The following is a 17,201-nucleotide window of genomic DNA, read 5'->3' as shown; positions in this document are numbered from 1 at the left end:
CCTGTGTCACTCTACAAAACACTGGGTAATACATGTAAACAAAGAAAAGTACTTTCTAAAAGTTACATTGACCTAAAGAAAAATGTAAGCTCAGTTCCATTATGTTTTAACTGTACTAATGAAGTTAATAAGAACAGTGTTTTACTGGTGCCCCCTAGTATTAATTGCATTTGGATAAGAACAGATTTTTTTTCAACTGTTTTTGCTGCACAGCAGCTTTGTGTAGTTTCAGTTAACCACTTCCAGAGAGATATCTACAGACACCTCTTATTCAGATGGTTGAACTTTACATGTCTCTGCCCCTCAGCCCCTTCATAGCCTCCGTTGATTAGGATGAATGATAGAAGGACTTGGGGATACTAGTGGAAGAAGAACTGGACATGAGCCGGCAGTGTGCGCTCCCAGCCCAGAAAGCCAACCGTGTCCTGGGCTGCATCAAAAGCAGCGTGGCCAGCAGGTCGAGGGAGGGGATTCTCCCCCTCTACTCTGCTCTGGTGAGACCCCACCTGCAGTACTGCGTTCAGCTCTGGGGCCCCCAACATAAGAAGGACATGGACCTGTTGGAGCAGGTCCAGAAGAGGGACATGAAAATGATCAGAGGGCTGGAACACCTCTCCTATGAAGACAGGCTGAGAGAGTTGGGGTTGTTCAGTCTGGAGAAGAGAAGGCTCTGGGGAGACCTCACTGTGGCCTTCAAAATAGAGAGGGGGCTTATAAGAAAGACTGAGAGACTTTTCACCAGGGCCTGTAGCGACAGGACAAGGGGCAACGGTTTTAAACTGAAAAAGGGTAGGTTTAGATTGGACATAAGGAAGAAATATTTTACAATGAGGGTGGTGAGACACTGGCACAGGTTGCCCAGAGAGGTTGTGGATGCCCCATCCCTGACAGTGTTCAAGGCCAGGTTGGATGGGGCTTTGAGCAACCTGGTCTAGTGGAAGGTGTCCCTGCCCATGGCAGGGGGGCTGGAACTACATGATCTTTAGAGGTCCCTTTGAACCCAGACCACTCTGTGATTCTATGATTCTAAGATGCTGACTTTCATTTTTCATCCTCCAGAATCAAATGCAACACTTCTGCTACATCCAGTGTTGTGCCGAATGATCAAGAATCTTCTACATTATTTTGCACTTCCTAGTATATGACACAACACAAAGATGTGTATATCAGTTCAAACAAATTTAGGGCGTGAAGTAAAAATTGTTATTTGACAGCAAGCAGGGGAACAGAAGGCAATATTAAAGTAGTGTAAGGAACAGCAGATTTCAAAATCATAATTACCTGGGCAGATAATCCTAGTGTTAAGCACTGGGAGGTTTTCCTTGCTTGCAGCCAAAGCTGGAGCAGAGAAAGAGCCTGTCTGAGAATGGATACCTCGGCTTGTACGTCGATCTGGAGATCTTGGTGCAGTTTTAACTGTGCAGAAGAAGTAAAAGTAAGAGCGCTAATTAGACCTATTATGACATGACCATATACATAGTTTTTACAGCCCTGAAGATATTTCAAAAGCATTAATTTAATCTGGTACCATTCCATGAAAAATGTCCTTCCCCTTCACACCACAGTTCTTCTTCTAAAAACAGGGAAAAAACCTCAGAAACAGATCAGGTGACAAGCACAAATTAAAAGGAGCAAGTGTGCATGGTATTCAGTATAAGGAGTTCCCAACTTATGCTTCAAGCTACTAGCAAAAACTGCATTATGTCCACCTTAAAATGCAATAGTATTTAATGCTGTAGTAAGCTTCTGATAAGCATGTTAATAAAGTAATACGAATTTAAACTTCAATTCAATCTATATTTACTTATAAATCTACCTGTATTATACAGTATATTATTATTTTTAACAATTTTAATATAGATAGCTATTCTAACCCATAGGCCACGGAAATACCTCATCAACAGCCACACTATTCGCTTCAAGCAGCTAAAATGGGCCCCCTGCCTGCATCAGATTTCTGAAAACATCAGAGAAAACTCTGACATCTTCATCTACAGCCAAACTGAAAACTGCAAGGGAAAGGAAAAAGCCATGTTCAGACATGCTTGTCTCCTGCAGTTAGAGAGATTGTGGGGGGACATCAATTTCTCATCATCTTTTCTTTTTCGCAAAAAAACCCCAGCAATTCCCCAAATAATTGAAATAATTTATTTGTTAAAATTCTCCAGAAGATGGGTCAATAAAACCTTGTGACAGATAGCAAGGTTTGGTAGCTGATGTAATTGTTGGTGACAAAGGTTCAGGAAAAAGAAGGGGAAGAAAATCAAGGGAAAAAAGAAGATGTTCGCAGAGAGTAAGTGGTAGCTCAGTGGGGCCATTTGTCCCTGAGGCTGCCTCTGGAGGTGATGAAGAAGGATAGGCTTTTCAGAGAGCTGACTTCAGGTGCTGCAATTTACTTTCCTGGCAGAACTTGTTTCATGCAGACTTGTTTCATGCCAGTGCCTGCTTTAGCCTGGGGGAGTTAATCTTTGGGAAATCAGCCCCGTCAGATGTAGCTAGAAATTGGTGCCCCAGGGAAGAAAGTTTGGATATTACCAAATGCTTTGCTATAGCATTTCCATGTGCATGTAGAAAGCTTTTGCACACCAGATATCACAGACAGACATTTCTTGGCTACCTCTGCTCCAAATTATCTCACATGTTAAAACTACTTCAGCTTAGGACAACTTCAAGCTTGACCATCTGAAGAAGCTCAGAACAAAAAATGAAATTATTTCAAAGTGATCTGATATATTCCTCTCAAAACCTGAAAACTAATTCAGAAAAAATAGAATGATTAGGACTAGCATCAAGCAAGCAGAAGAAAAACACCACCAGGAATACGGTGGGAAGGATAAAATATACCCTTTCTTGTGGCAGGAGGGGGACAGATCAGTTTACGTCAGTCATGATAACTCAGTCTGAGAGTAACATGGGTGTACTGTATGAAGACATTAATGGAAGGAAAATGCAGAGAAAAATCAAGAGACAAAGGCAATAACAAGAACCAGGGTTTAGAAATTGTGTTCAAATCAAGTCAGGCCAGGATTTGGGCATTCACTTTTTTTTTTTAAGTGATGATAATCTAGCATGGAACAGTCAATGAAATGGCAAATTCTTCACCTTCTTGTATCCCAGGAATACGATTACACACCTTTCTGGATGACTTGCTTAAGTCAAACAGAAATTATTAGATGCAGGACAGGGATAAGTGGGTGAAATTTTCTGGACTGTTTTATATGAAAGGTCTGACCAAGTGGACTAACAGCTCCTTCTGACTTCAACACCTGTATAACAGCCTTGGCAGTTACCACAAAATGCTATAGTATTGCATGATAACAATACAACACAATGATTTGTATCTGTGCACAACAAAACACTGTAATAATGTTAAAAAATGAAAAGGAATAAAAACTGCAAGTGATACCTAACAAGAGTTATTAAATATTTAGATAAGGGTAATTAACATATGGAAAAATATTATCTTCATCAAATGACCAGGAAGATCCTCAGAGGGTAAAATATAACATTCAGAATGAAATTAACATTCATTTTTCATAATGCTACTGAAAATTCACAACATTATTCACACAGTCTGTTCTCTCTGTACTTGGGAACAAGGCAGTTATATTAAATAGGAAAATCAACAGAGCAGCTGGTCTTTATTTGACAGATGTGACTCATGGGGATAACTGCAATAAAGATAAACTTTTGCTGTTCATGCTCTGATAAAAACAACAGAGCTCTAATGAGTAAAACTGATGTTTCATTGCAGATAATTGAATTCATGTTTCATGCTTTGTCCCTAAACACCTATCTTGCACTGACAGCATTAATATGCACTCTATTTCACACTTACCAGATGTATGAAGAATAATACAGCTCCCCAATAAATGCAGAAATTGTATCACCAAGAAACAAGGGGTTCATATATATATTTCTACATATGGATATACATATGTGTATATTTTTATTTTATTATATAGTTATGGCAGTAGGATTGGGTCATCCGCAGGGCCAGCACCTGCTATGAGCTACTATTGAAACTGGACAACCAACAAGCATTGATTCCTATAATGAAGGGAAAAGGAGAGGGGCCAATGAAGAGACAATCACCAGAGAAAGTCTGACATCCATTTCTGGAGAAAAGGAAATGTGAGATTCTGAATCAACAGAAGCCCCAACAGACTAACGTCGTATTTGTAAGGTAGGAGCTACCAACACAGGCACCAGCTTCAGAGCAGTGCCTCTTGAGGACGACAACTTTTGAGGATGTTGGTGTGGCTTAGGGTGACAGAAGGAGATGCAAATCCCAAATAACTTTGCTCATTTTGCCCCAGGAAGTTGCTCACCAAATATCTAGAGGATGGGTTTTACTGTCCACCACCTACCACTGTTTCTCCATGACTCACAGATCACCTCAAGACCTCACCTGCAGTGCATCACTGTCCATTTTGATAATATGGCGAAGACCGAACTTTCCACCTTTAGTAAGAAGCAGCTTTCCTAAAACTACTATGCAGCTTGAGACTCTTGAACAACCCTGGCACATGAACTACCAGTCAACACAAAATGCAGTACTGACATTTGTGATGGAAAATGTCCAAACATGACCTCTGGCTGTATTGGCTTAGTGCCAAAACCATGCAAGGGACGAGGTAAGTGAGGGTCCCATATAGACAAATCGTACTACTTTCTTCCACTGTAGCCACTCACTGGCATAAGGACGCATGAAGGAGAGATTTTACCCTATCATTTGAATGTGGGAATTAGTACTATGCTATTTCAGGAGATGACTATTCTTTAAATATCATTTTACACACAGTAACTAAACACTGAATAACCAAAATGGAAAGCTTTGTGACAAAATGGGCTATTTATGAAAATGCTACCTTCCAAGCAAGTTGTTTTAAACTCAGATCACTCGGTATTCTGATTGCTTTGTACAATTAGCGATACAAATAATACAACTGGGTTCTTTCTGTTGTATTTTAAAACCCAGCACAGGCTACCCAGGCTGCCTTCCTTTTTTTGGAGAGTAACCTGCAGAGCCGCACAGTGAGGACAGAATGATGCTCCTATGGGAAAGCAGGAGCACTTAGCAGCAGCTGATAAAGTCCATCCGACCAAGGACAGAGCAGGTAGGAGGCTCTCCACCTTGGAAAGCAAGAGTAGCTTGGTATAGTGGCTTGCTATATGGCTTGTTATCCAGCAGCCAATAGCTGCAAGGAACTAGCTGGACTAACCATGTGTATTTGGGACAACAACGCAAGAAATTTTTCACGAGAAGAAGCTCTAGGATGTCAAAGACCTCGGTTCGAATTTCTGTTCTGGATTAGACAACTAAAGGGCGTGACCTTAGTACTGCCACTTCTCAGGAGACTTCTATGCTCCAGTTTCTATTATATTCTTTCCTGCTTTGTGCTGTTCCACTTCATATAGAAGACTTAAATATTCATTCTCTCTGTTCCAATAACTCCAATAACTGTGTCAAGGTAAGTTCCCAGCTGAGACATCAGGGGTTTGTTGTCAATACAATGAATAAATATTTGAAACCCCTTCAACAGAAGTGACTGACAGAAATTCCCATAATATGCCCTTAAAATGACTATGACTGAGACATGCTATTGCCACCATTATCTAGGCTCTAGTCCCTGCTCAGGTTCATATAGAAAGGTGAGTGCAAACACTGGATTAAATGCAGGCACTTCTCTCCCCAACAAATACCTTCTCAGCTTTGTAAATACATTCCAAAAGACTGTTCATCTCATCTCCTGCCTTTTTCCCTTAACTTTTATTTCTCCAAATCTATTAAAATTTGTGACTAGTTTTCAGTGAAACAGGATGCCAGTATTTTTAATTATGGAGTCAACTATGTTTCATAATGCAGCTATTAGGAGAACACAATTTTAAATTACTTCATTCATAATTTACTCACTTGATGGGGACTCAAGTTCCTTTGTATCTTCCTCTTTTTCCTCTTCTTTGGATTCATCCAACTCTTTGCTATATTCTAGCGGAGACTGGTTCACTTGTTCTTCACTATGAGCATTCTGCTCATCCACAACTGCTTATTAAGAAAAAAAGATAAAAAGTTTCAAGATTTTTAAAGAAAAATTGCACACGTGGAAAATTAGCTTCTTTTTTTCTGTTGCTTTAATTTTAAAAATATTAACAAAAGATTTCTATTGCCAATTCAGTGAAAAAGAACCTAGCAATCCTTTGCCCATTGATGAAGATTTGCCACCAGAAATTTTCATTTTGTGGAGGATAATAGTTACAAAAGAAGCACACTATTATGTGTGTACATACGTGCATACATATGTGTTCATATATGCAGACAGACAGTCATCAACATCCAAACAAGCTGCATTTCTTTTCCTTGCAGTTTGTAATAAGCACATAATTTTATCTATGTAAGAATGTAGAAATCAAATTTTAATATTGAAAATTCATGCTAGTTTAAAAAAAAAAAAAAATCATTATTCTATCAGTAAGGATCAAAATGTTGCTGATGTGTACCTTTTTCTGCTTGTTCAATGATCTGCCTCACAGCCTTCTTCAAGCTGTTTGCCCGGAGCATTAACTGTTCCCTTGGTTTGAAGAGTTTCTGGGTGGAAGACTTTGAGACACACTCCGCTAATTGCTCTTTACTTTCAGACAAGGATTCTTCACTTGAAAACTCCTCTGCTTCTTCTTCCACAATGGGGGGAGTGATGCCTGGGAGAATGGGAGCAGCCTGGGCTTCTGTGTGAAGAGCCTGGAGCAATAGGTCTAGCTTCTCATTTAACTCGGAGCACTAAGACAAAGTGGAAAAGAATACATACACACCAAAAAAACAGCGAATGTGTGAACATTTTCAGGAAATTAAGTACCAGATTATATTTAAAATTGTTGGTGTCTTTTAAGTGCCTATGTAATTGTTTATGTAAAATCCAAACCTAGTTTCAACGTTTTGGAATATCAGATCATGAGTAGGTCTGCACAGTTTTTTTGCAGACATAGCCTGTGATACCCAACCAGATTAGAGCAATTATAACAAAACCCCCCTACACTCAGATTAAAACAACACACCGTGCTAAACAGCCTGCCACATAACTAGAGTACGGATTAGATCTTACTCCTCTCCTGATGGCCTGCAGCACAGAGAACGATCACAGATTTGCCCACACCATGCATTATAAGAAATTATGGGTGGTCAGTACCCCAATTTGGAGAGATAATCTATAGGGACATGCCCAGCTGCTGGACTGTAACACATGGGGTTGTTTTTGCAACACAGCTGTACATTTAAGCAAGTGAGTTGTCACAGAGCAAAGAGGCTCAAGCCAGAATCAAACACAGTCAAACACTTCTACCCATCACTAAGCAGTTGCTCTCCCTGTGCTTAAGGGAAAGGAAACCAACACTGTCTGGTCTTGGAACAGTAAAAAAGAAAAATTTGTTTTCTAAAATGTGCACCAAATAGAAATGCGAACCACAAATTGCCATTTAGCAAGTACATTTCCTGACCCTGGGATTGCTAGTGATTTTTTTTTCTTCTTTTCTTTTCCACTCATGTAAATTTTGTGCCTCAGACCAAATCCTTCTGGGTTTTTTTTCCAATGCCTTTGCAACATGATCTCTACAATTTGCAGCTCAAACCATTATTTTTAACATTGTAGTCTCTTTTCCCTTCATTCTCCCAGCATACTCCTCCTTTATTATCCCATTGTTTTCCTGTAGCTAACTTAATCCCTAAAAGTATAACTCCTAATGCAAAATATTTCCTTTTATCTCTATATACGTTACCATGAACTTTATCCTTTGTGAAGGAAAAAAGTTTAAACAGAGTTTATAGGGATCTTAGGGTTAAAAGATGGTTTGGAAGTAACTGTTCTATGGAATAAGAAGAGAAGAATCTTAAAGTCACTGGGTGAAATGAAAGCCAGGCTGGGCATCCTGGAGCATTTGAAAATTAAACACCCATGAGCTATAAACTTTAAAAAACCCACAACTTTAAACCAGAACACAGTCATAGTCTTACTTTAATGGCCATGGCATCAGCTTCCTCTGCATTTTCCATTGGTTTTTCGTAAGTCTTCCCTATTTTGGCAACAAAGTCCTTTACAGTTTCACATAATATTCTTCAGATAAAAAAAGGAGAGGGAAGAAATCAAGTGAAATAAAATAGATATGTTTTGAATATTAAATTCTTATGGCAATTTATTTATATGCATACTGCTATACATCATTCATGTTGGAAACTGAACTCTGTGATCATACTTGCAAAGCAGATGATACTCTTTTCCATGGCTTGCAAAATTCAAGTGATAAGCTTTAAAACAAAAACTCTTCCTCCCTTTTATTTAAGCCTTCGCGCACATTGTATCTAAGTCTCTTATTTCTAGGAACTGAAATAAGCACGACTCATTTTACCCATTCCCTTGCTTGCACACCTTCCATACCAGAGGAGTTAGCAAACTTACATTCACCTTGATAACTTCAAACACAGTCTTGCAAACTCCCATGCAAAGATGGAGCCTAGAAACCATGGAGAAAATCTACTGACTTTAATGGAACACTTCTTAGATGAAAGCATATGGCCACACACATCCCATTGCACAGCTCATGCTTTTGAACCACAGCTGACCCTGAGGCGTAGCTATGCAAATTACAGTGGCTGCAATGAATTTGCATTGTGTAAATCAGAGAAAGACTTGGTTCTTATTACCTACACTGCAGACAGCCAGCAAGCTTACTAACGAGGTGTGGATAATTGCTTAGTACTGTTCATTTGATTGATTGAAATTTATTTGACAAAAATTAAATAGATTTAACAAGATACAGACCCAATTTAGAATCTGGAGTTATAATAATATCCTGTAGTTTAATTTTCAACATGTGCTATGTATACTTTAAAAATGAAATTTTATTAACTTGCTTTTAGCAGGAGAAAAAAAAAAAAAAAGAGGTGTAATGACATTCAGATGTATTTTTGAAGATCCTATGACTGGTCTTTTGCATATCACAAAATATAAGATTTTTTTTCACAGAGAAGGTATACACAGAATACTTCTGATTTCAGATGATGTCTGTCATTTGCCAAGTAATTACCTCTCATTTTTAAGTGTTTCAGTTTGGGGAAAAAAACCTATTGTCTAAGATCACTATTGATTGAATTGATATAGACAGAGCTATGACAAAGCTACCTAGCCTGAATTTCTGCTTCACATTGATGAAGTTGTTTGTCCTCTGAAAGATATGGATATGCATAAAACAAACCAGAGAAATGTAATGTGAAGTAGATCACATATTCACATTAGTAAGTGTCATATTTAAGCTGCACACTGGAGTGATTTAAAATCACTTTATTTTAATAATTTGTGATATTTTTTAATGTTGATGTGTTTAGTATTAAGCTACAATTACATCCGTTACAATTGTACCATATAAAAATTTTGCAGAAAAAACATCTGCTCTAAAAGATATAAATCAAGATATATTAAGCCAAGCCAGTCGGGGCAGCCATAAGAAAATCAGGCTTAGACAGAAGGTTATTATGGTGATGATGTTACACAGGGGATTTATCCCACACATCGTACATAAAACCGATCAACTCACTTGGCAGATGATATGACAACTGAATGCTGATCAGAATTGAGAATTTTTGCAAGATGAGCAGCAACTGAGTCCTCATAAGCAGATATCTGAAAACAGAAAGATGACTTCAATTTCCACATGTTTCAGCAGTTTAACACCAAGTAGTGAGTTAAAACACCTCTAAAAATAGCAAGATTTCCATTTCAGTTCTAATACAAGGACAAGCAGCTGGCAATGCAGATTCTACCTGCATACTGTATTTTATGTACCAGATTTTTAATATTCAAAGTAACACTGAATCTGAGAACTTGATCCACAGCTCTCTTCTTCCTGTAGAGAAAACAGTAGGTTATTTCTAGGCTAAAAAATAGTCCATGAGGCAGAAAAAAAAATCTACCTTCTTTTTAGATTTATAACAACCTCAATTATCATAATCTAATATGTTTTATTTCTAAAACAAGCTTCCCTCAAACTAAGCTGCTCAACTAAGAATAAATAAGTTTGCGGTTATATTCCTGAATTTTCTTTTTACTGTCAGATGGGGTCTTACCCCTTACTACTGACAAAGGCTGCTAAAGTGGTATCATGTTACCAAAACCAATCCTTAAGGAGCAAACCATTTAGGGCTTAGTCTTTACAGGAACATTTGGGAGAATGAATATGTGCACTGTTTGTCTTTTCTTGCACAGAAGAATTATAAGGTCTGAAATACTCTGGAATGGATCAGAAATGCATTCTCACACACTATAACCTGTCTCAAAATGGATCCAGATCTGGATATGGATCCAGACCTCAGTTTTAAAAGAAAATTCTAACCAAATTCCAAATCTAAAGCTAAAAATAAATGCCATTCTGAAATTTTCTGACAGTTTCCATTAAGAATCTCTTAAAATCTCTTAGTCTGTTTTTGCCCTTGATATGGAGCAAGCAGATATACCACCCTTTTTTTTCTCCGAAAACCCAGCCTTAGTTGTAGAACTCTGACAGTAAGTCAGTTTTGATTTCAAGGGAAAAAAACAAGACATAACCATCTGATCTGTAAGAATGAACTACCGTTGTTCAAACATCAGTATAAGATTTCTGGAAGCAAACCAATTGAAATAAGTTTCCTGAAACTGGAGGAAAGAGAAAAAAAAAAAAGAATTGGATATGTACTTTTATTTACTTTTCGAACTGTGCTTTAATACATTACCTGCTGTAAGGTTAATTCTTCTTCTTCTGAGATATCATAACTCAATAAATGATGCAAAAAACATTAAAATAGAGATTGAGCAGGGTACTCAAAAGAAAACGGCTTTGTCCAACTTAGAGTAATGGCAGGTAACTATAGCCTACAGAACTGATTTTCCAAAAAAGAAGTTTTATATGAGCAGTTCCTTCCATTTTCAGGATGGGCTAAACACAATTTCAAAGCCAGAACTAACTAGAACAAAAAGTGTATTTTTCCCTTTACAAGATGAAGATACACTTGAAAATTTTAACTGTCTTGAAAAATTAGAGAAGATAAAGCCTTGGTCTGCATTGCTGACGCTGGAAACAGAGCTGTGTGCAAAGCAACCCCGTTAAAATCCCAGGCAGTGGAGCACAAGCCTTATTGCATCTCTACATCCAGCAAGCTGTCAAAGGTTATAACCTCCTTGCCAATTAAACCAGCCTGAATTATTAAATTATTCAAGAACCTGCTGATTAATTATTGCTTCTCAAGTACTTTTGAGCTGAAGTTGATATGCATTAACTTTCTTAGGAATATATTATTTTCTTATTTTTAGTCAGACTTTTCATGCCAATTAATTTGATTAAAGCATCTCCCTCTCTCACAAAATCTAAACCTCATCAGATAGTACAAGCACAAGTCTAGTCTGAAAGACAGACTAAGCTTTTCTTTAAGGTCACTTATGATTTCGAGCTCTCCAAAAGAGCAAACAGAAAGTTGGGTGGTATCACCTGATCTAACTCAAGCTGCAAAAAGCCTCTTTCTTTCTTTCAGAATACAACCCTTGCCTTCAAAATGTTGGGGTTTTTCCAATGCTTATTCCAAACTCAAGATAGCAAACATTTTGCTTTTATATAGATATTAAAATATATTTTATACATTTATATTATTATAGTATATATAATATTATTATACAATAACATAACACTAAATCATACTACTATATATGAAATAATATATAACACATTCTTATATATAATAATTATATTAAATATATAATGTTATTACATGCCATACTAATATAATACTATATTATATTATCATATGAAAATATATAATATATAAAAACTATAACACATACGTAATGAAATATATATTTTTCAGGAATAAATTTTTCTGACTACTCTGCTGAAGACTCCTTACCTTCATTCATTTTTTGGCAAATAATACAGAACTGGAAACCCTAATTACTTGAGATACACTCCATGAACAAACGTTAACTCAGTTCAGTTAGCAGATTACAAAACACCTGTTTCTATTTTTCATGCATGTGCTTCAATTATAAATATTGTCATCCCAGAAGCTCAAAGTATATGAAACAACAAAACAAAAGTGAAAGTCCACCTGGCATTCCTCTGACTCTTCTGCAGTCACTGGAAGAATAGAAGGCTTTGCTGGTAATTTCAGTTCATATGACATTATACTCCACCTGAAAGAAACATAACAGCTTTTAAGTTTCCAGATTGTTAGTTTTATCTTTTCTCCAACATATCAACAAAAAGAAAATTCATTGCTACACCACAGAAAAACTTGTTAAAAAAAAGCAGCTTAATTTTTACTTGTAAGCTAATTGCATATGGGTGAAATAATTGAGATTAATGGTAATAATTTGTTTTATTGCTCAGATTATTTGTTAGTGATTTGATGATGAGCCATACTTGTGAACAAATCATGGGACATTCAATGCAGGCAACAAATATTTTCCAACAAAACATTCATAATATAAAAGAATTTGTGCAAACTAACTGCAGAAGTCAAAGGAAAATAGACGTGTTCCTAGAGAAAAAGCTCTAAGGTAACATTAGCTTTTCATCTCAACTAGGGGAGGCAGGCATGAGAACAAAGCAAATGGTGAAGTATCTTCATTGACATATATATATATATTTTTCCCGTGGTAAAGGACAGTACTCTACAGCATAGATAGTATGAAACCGCTAATAGCAACATCCTTCAAAGCCTGCTGAAAAGAACAGGTAACCACTGCAGATGGCCTTGGGAGCAAGTCTACTGAAATTAGAGCAAAAAATAAAACTGAGGTTTTTTTCAGTACAGAAAAAGGCAAACATGATTTAATCCATGAATCTTTCAGAATGCCCAGGCCAACATTTCTAAGGATCAGTAACAAGCATTTCTCTACATACTTTGCTGTAAAACAATCAAGTAGTCTGCAGAAAAGCCTAAAATAAGAAAGGACTTGTTTCTCTATTTCATAAAAAACCCCAACTAAAATAAAATCCCCTTTGATGACATTCAAGAGTTTGTAACTAGAGCAAGAACAGAAAGACCCATGAGAGAAAGGAACAAAGTAAGTAATACTCCTCTCAAAAACAGAGTGTTACACCTTCATTGGAATGACATGACTGTCATCTTATCTTTTTTTTAAATGGAGATTGCTCTTTTGCTTTATGGATGGAAACCACACAAAACAAGGATTGGGAAGATCTCTTGGTTTTGACTAAGAAAATGCCTCAAACAGAAATATTAGTAGTGGATCAAGCCAAAGATCCAGTTAGCCCAGCATCTTGTCCACAGCTGATGCCTCAGGAAATTATATGAAGGGTGAAAGCACACAATGTGAGTTCTCCCCACATCCAAGGACAGAGAGCTCAGGTGTTTCCTAAATAAAGATGCTACCTTTAATAGTATTTAATAGCGTGCATGGAGTCCATAAAACTGCCCCAAATGGTTGTGAATCTATACAATTTCTTAATGCTCACAACTTCTTGTAACAGGCAGTTATGCAGCTTCATCAGTTATGCAACAAACTGTCACCTTTTGTTCATCTTTGGACTACATGCTTCCTAGTTTCATCAACTGTTCTCCCCTCTGACTCCAGTTTAAAAGGACGTTGAAGAGCTGTCCCCATTACTATCTCGGTTTCCTTCATGATTATGATTTGCACCCTAAAAACCAAAACCACTGAACACTAAGTCTCCAAGACGGATTTAGGCCATCAGAAACCCAAACAAATACAATTTTAATCTCATGATAAATCATATATATGCACATTTAGGTTTACCTGTCTAACATTTTCGTGCTGGCTCGTTCTAGTTTCTCCAATATCTGAGGAAGTTGCGTATCGTCATCACAGGATCCTCCCCAACCAAGGACACGAGCAAGGTCATTTCCAGTACCAAGGGGTAACACTCCCAACTGACACTGAAACACAACACAGGAGCAAATCTACTATTGAAAACTAGAAGAAAAAGTACAAACTATTACAAATGCTTCTTATTTCAAGCAACAAATGTTAATTATATAGATGATGTCTAAAGCTTGTAAATCAAACTGTGCAATCCCAATATAACTTGTCCTGTTTACAGCAGTGAAAATTTTCCTTTAAGAGTAGCCATTGAGTTTGGCCCATATAGAGAGATATGACAAAGAACCAAGTCAAGGAAAAGTAAGCATACAAACTTAAGTCTAGTCAGTATAGTCAAGGAAAGTAAGTATGCACACTTGCCTGTTTGTGCAAGCTGAGCTTATCAATTTCTGACAAGACCCAACCCACGCTTCCATCGCCTCCACACACAAGAATCCTGAAGTTGTCAAACTTCTGAAATAACCGCAAACTGCAGAGAAAACGCAGCCTGTTAGAGCCAGTCACGTCCATTAATCAGACAGCAGTTATATTCATTAGCAACTGTTACAAGAAAATAAGGTGCACTGCACCTTTATGTCCTTCTTTTAATGTTCTGGGGTATGTGGATACAACCATCTACTTAATAAACCTATCTGCATCCCTTCTATTGCTGTATATTCCACTTATACTGACATTTCTGATAAATAACATGCCAAGTTTTACTTAAAAAAATTCCCTTGATATTGTTTTCAGGATTTTATTAATATTATTTTATTAATTTTATTAATATTTTAAAAAATTTCTAAGCTATGAAATTGCAACTGCTCTATGCTTCCCACTTCAGGCAGAAGCACAAGGCACCACTGGGGATTTTTCACGAGAAGAGGTTAAGACACAACAACAGGATGTGCTCCACAATATGCGTGGGCTTTTGCCAATGCCTGACTAACTAAATGCAAGGACCTTTGGAGGTAATTATTACACAAGGTGATCACAACAATATAAGAAAATAATACAAGTATTTTGTATTAGATCATTAAAGCCGAATCCTGCTTTAGCTTTCTACGGCTCTTCCTCCTGTTCTCTGGCTTTTAACACCTCCCAGGATACAACACTTGGGCAGTACAGAAAAGGAGGACAAGAGAGACAGAACAAGCAGAAAGGCGAGACACAGAGGAAAGGGGAATGAGATGTGAAGAAACAGCCAAGAGGTAAAAACAACAGGGATTTAAACTTAAAAAAAACAACGAAGAATTGGAAAGTATAAACTCTTAAAATCATAAAAATAAAGATGTTTATTTTTAACGCATGTTATTTTCCAGAATATGTGTAATCTCACAACTACTTCTAAAAAGCAACGTATTAAGATCATAAATTTTTGAAGCATTTATATTTTTTCTAAAGAAAATAGTATCACTCGCATATGATAGGCAGATACCTATTCAGAACAAAAGGTGCAGATATTTAAGGAAAAAAAATGTTGATACCAGAACAATTTCTCCTACCCTGAGAAAGGGGAGAAAACCCCTAGAAATACATTGTCTCAAAGAATGCAACTCTGCTCTTTAGATCAACTAGAAAAAAGAAGACATCAGCACAACCTGATTGAATAACTGCTAAGGACCTCTCTTTGGAAACTGTTTGGGAAAAATATTTAAAAGCAACCGACCTGACCTACGATTACTGTGCAAAACTGGAGTGAGCCTCCAGAACCATGCTGCTGTTAGGTACAACTATATGAAGCAAGAGAACTTGCAAACAGACAGACATATTTTTCAGACTGTCCTCTCCCCAAAATTGTCTCTCCAATTAAGATGGATTTTTATCTGTCATTATAATGACATGTACAAAATGTTAGCCAAAAGCAACTTAGATTAAATTCAGATTTTCAGGATTATGATGAAAAGAATATTACAACTTAGAGAGTTACTATAACATGTCCATAACACAGTACTAATTATAAAAATCCACAGCTGTATTCCATTATATATGTATTACATGCCCACTGTTTGAACTGAATTTTTTGCATTTGTTTCGTCTCCATTTTTGTCATGCAAGCATAATTCTGCATCTTTAAGAGTACAAAAATTACTGTTTCTAGTTGCTGTAACTGATATTAATAGGCCATTTAACCACAATGCTACATCTGAGTGGAATTAAGTTAGGCAACAGAAAAATGTGCATAAATTTAATCTTTATGAATGCGCAAAGATGCTTGGGTTGTGGCCACCACTATGCAAATTTCATCCCTATCTCTCCAACAATCAGCCCTTAGATTTTGTAGAATGCCTGATGGTTTTAATTGTGTTCTTGCTCTAAATTTTGCGAGATGCTCATTTTCTTGACTGTTTGCATATGTTGCCTAAGCCATATTTTGAATGTAGTTTTCAGATGACAAAAGTTTTAGTGTGCTCCTCCATCACCCACTGCAGACTCCTCTGCTGACATTTGCGTTCAGAGTTCAAAAAGATACAGAGTACATATAGACAATAGTTTTATTCCAAAGCTATTCACAACAAAGTCACAGGAATATCTGAATTACTCATACGAAATGGAAGAATAGCACCCGGGCAACTGTGCATTAAGGCCCTGATTCAGGAAAGCATCTAAACATTTGTAACGGTTTTGAACCTTACCAGTTAATGAAAGTCAAAGCTAGAAAAAAGCCACAAAACACTTGGGCTGATAGGCATTGGGTTTGAATTTTCGTGAGTTTTCCTAAAAACAAAATATTACCCTACAATCTGTTCACCCACCGGAATTCATCCTGAAATTCTGTTATCTCTTAGATTTTAACTAGGAAGTCACAGTAGATATTGGTGATAGAATTATAGCAATGAGGGGACAACACAATACTATACTTTGAACTAAATTCCCTTGCAAAAAGGATTGCTCAAGATTTCCAAGGTCATTACCCTAAGTGAGGTCCTCCATTCATTAAATCGAACACCTGAGCTGGATTTAACGACTGTTTGAATCGACGAAGAAACTTTACTCCCTGATTGTCTCCACTCTTTGAGTTAACAAAAACTAAAAGAGGACTGGCACAGGATGGCGGGCATGTGGCTTTCCAGAAACCTGTGAACATAGTTAGAAAGAATGAAATAAATAAGGCTTTCTAATATGAACAACACAAAAAGAAATCATGGGAAAGAGGAAGAAAGGGATGAAGGACAAAAGGAGTACATTTTATCATGCATAATGTAAATGCTAAACTGAATATTAGCCCTGCAAGGAAAACATAATTGCTCAAGATTTACGAGTTCTTTTTTTTCTTTCTGGTATTTTCAGTGCCTAGATTTAGTAAAATCCTGAAGACAATAGCTTTATTGCTTTTCCACAGTG

At 37.0% G+C, this 17,201-nt stretch overlaps 1 protein-coding gene across 3 annotated transcripts in view; it reads right to left on the bottom strand.

The window, feature by feature from the left end:
- DGKH (diacylglycerol kinase eta) overlaps positions 1-17,201 on the bottom strand; it is a 174,221-nt gene that overhangs the window by 35,800 nt on the left and 121,220 nt on the right. For all 3 annotated transcript variants that reach the window (XM_052786060.1, XM_052786061.1, XM_052786062.1), the window contains 9 exons: positions 16,772-16,934; positions 14,238-14,346; positions 13,794-13,933; positions 12,119-12,203; positions 9,583-9,668; positions 8,006-8,105; positions 6,502-6,778; positions 5,918-6,046; positions 1,282-1,416 (listed from right to left, as the gene is read on the bottom strand). In XM_052786060.1, the coding sequence (XP_052642020.1) occupies positions 1,282-1,416; positions 5,918-6,046; positions 6,502-6,778; positions 8,006-8,105; positions 9,583-9,668; positions 12,119-12,203; positions 13,794-13,933; positions 14,238-14,346; positions 16,772-16,934 (1,224 nt within the window). The remainder of the gene's footprint in view (positions 1-1,281; positions 1,417-5,917; positions 6,047-6,501; positions 6,779-8,005; positions 8,106-9,582; positions 9,669-12,118; positions 12,204-13,793; positions 13,934-14,237; positions 14,347-16,771; positions 16,935-17,201) is intronic.

The sequence above is a fragment of the Harpia harpyja genome, chromosome 4, assembly GCF_026419915.1.
Source record: "Harpia harpyja isolate bHarHar1 chromosome 4, bHarHar1 primary haplotype, whole genome shotgun sequence".
Classification (NCBI taxonomy): Eukaryota; Metazoa; Chordata; class Aves; order Accipitriformes; family Accipitridae; genus Harpia; species Harpia harpyja.
The sequence above is the reverse complement of the archived record's forward strand: the minus strand, read 5'-3'. Positions and strand labels throughout refer to the sequence as shown.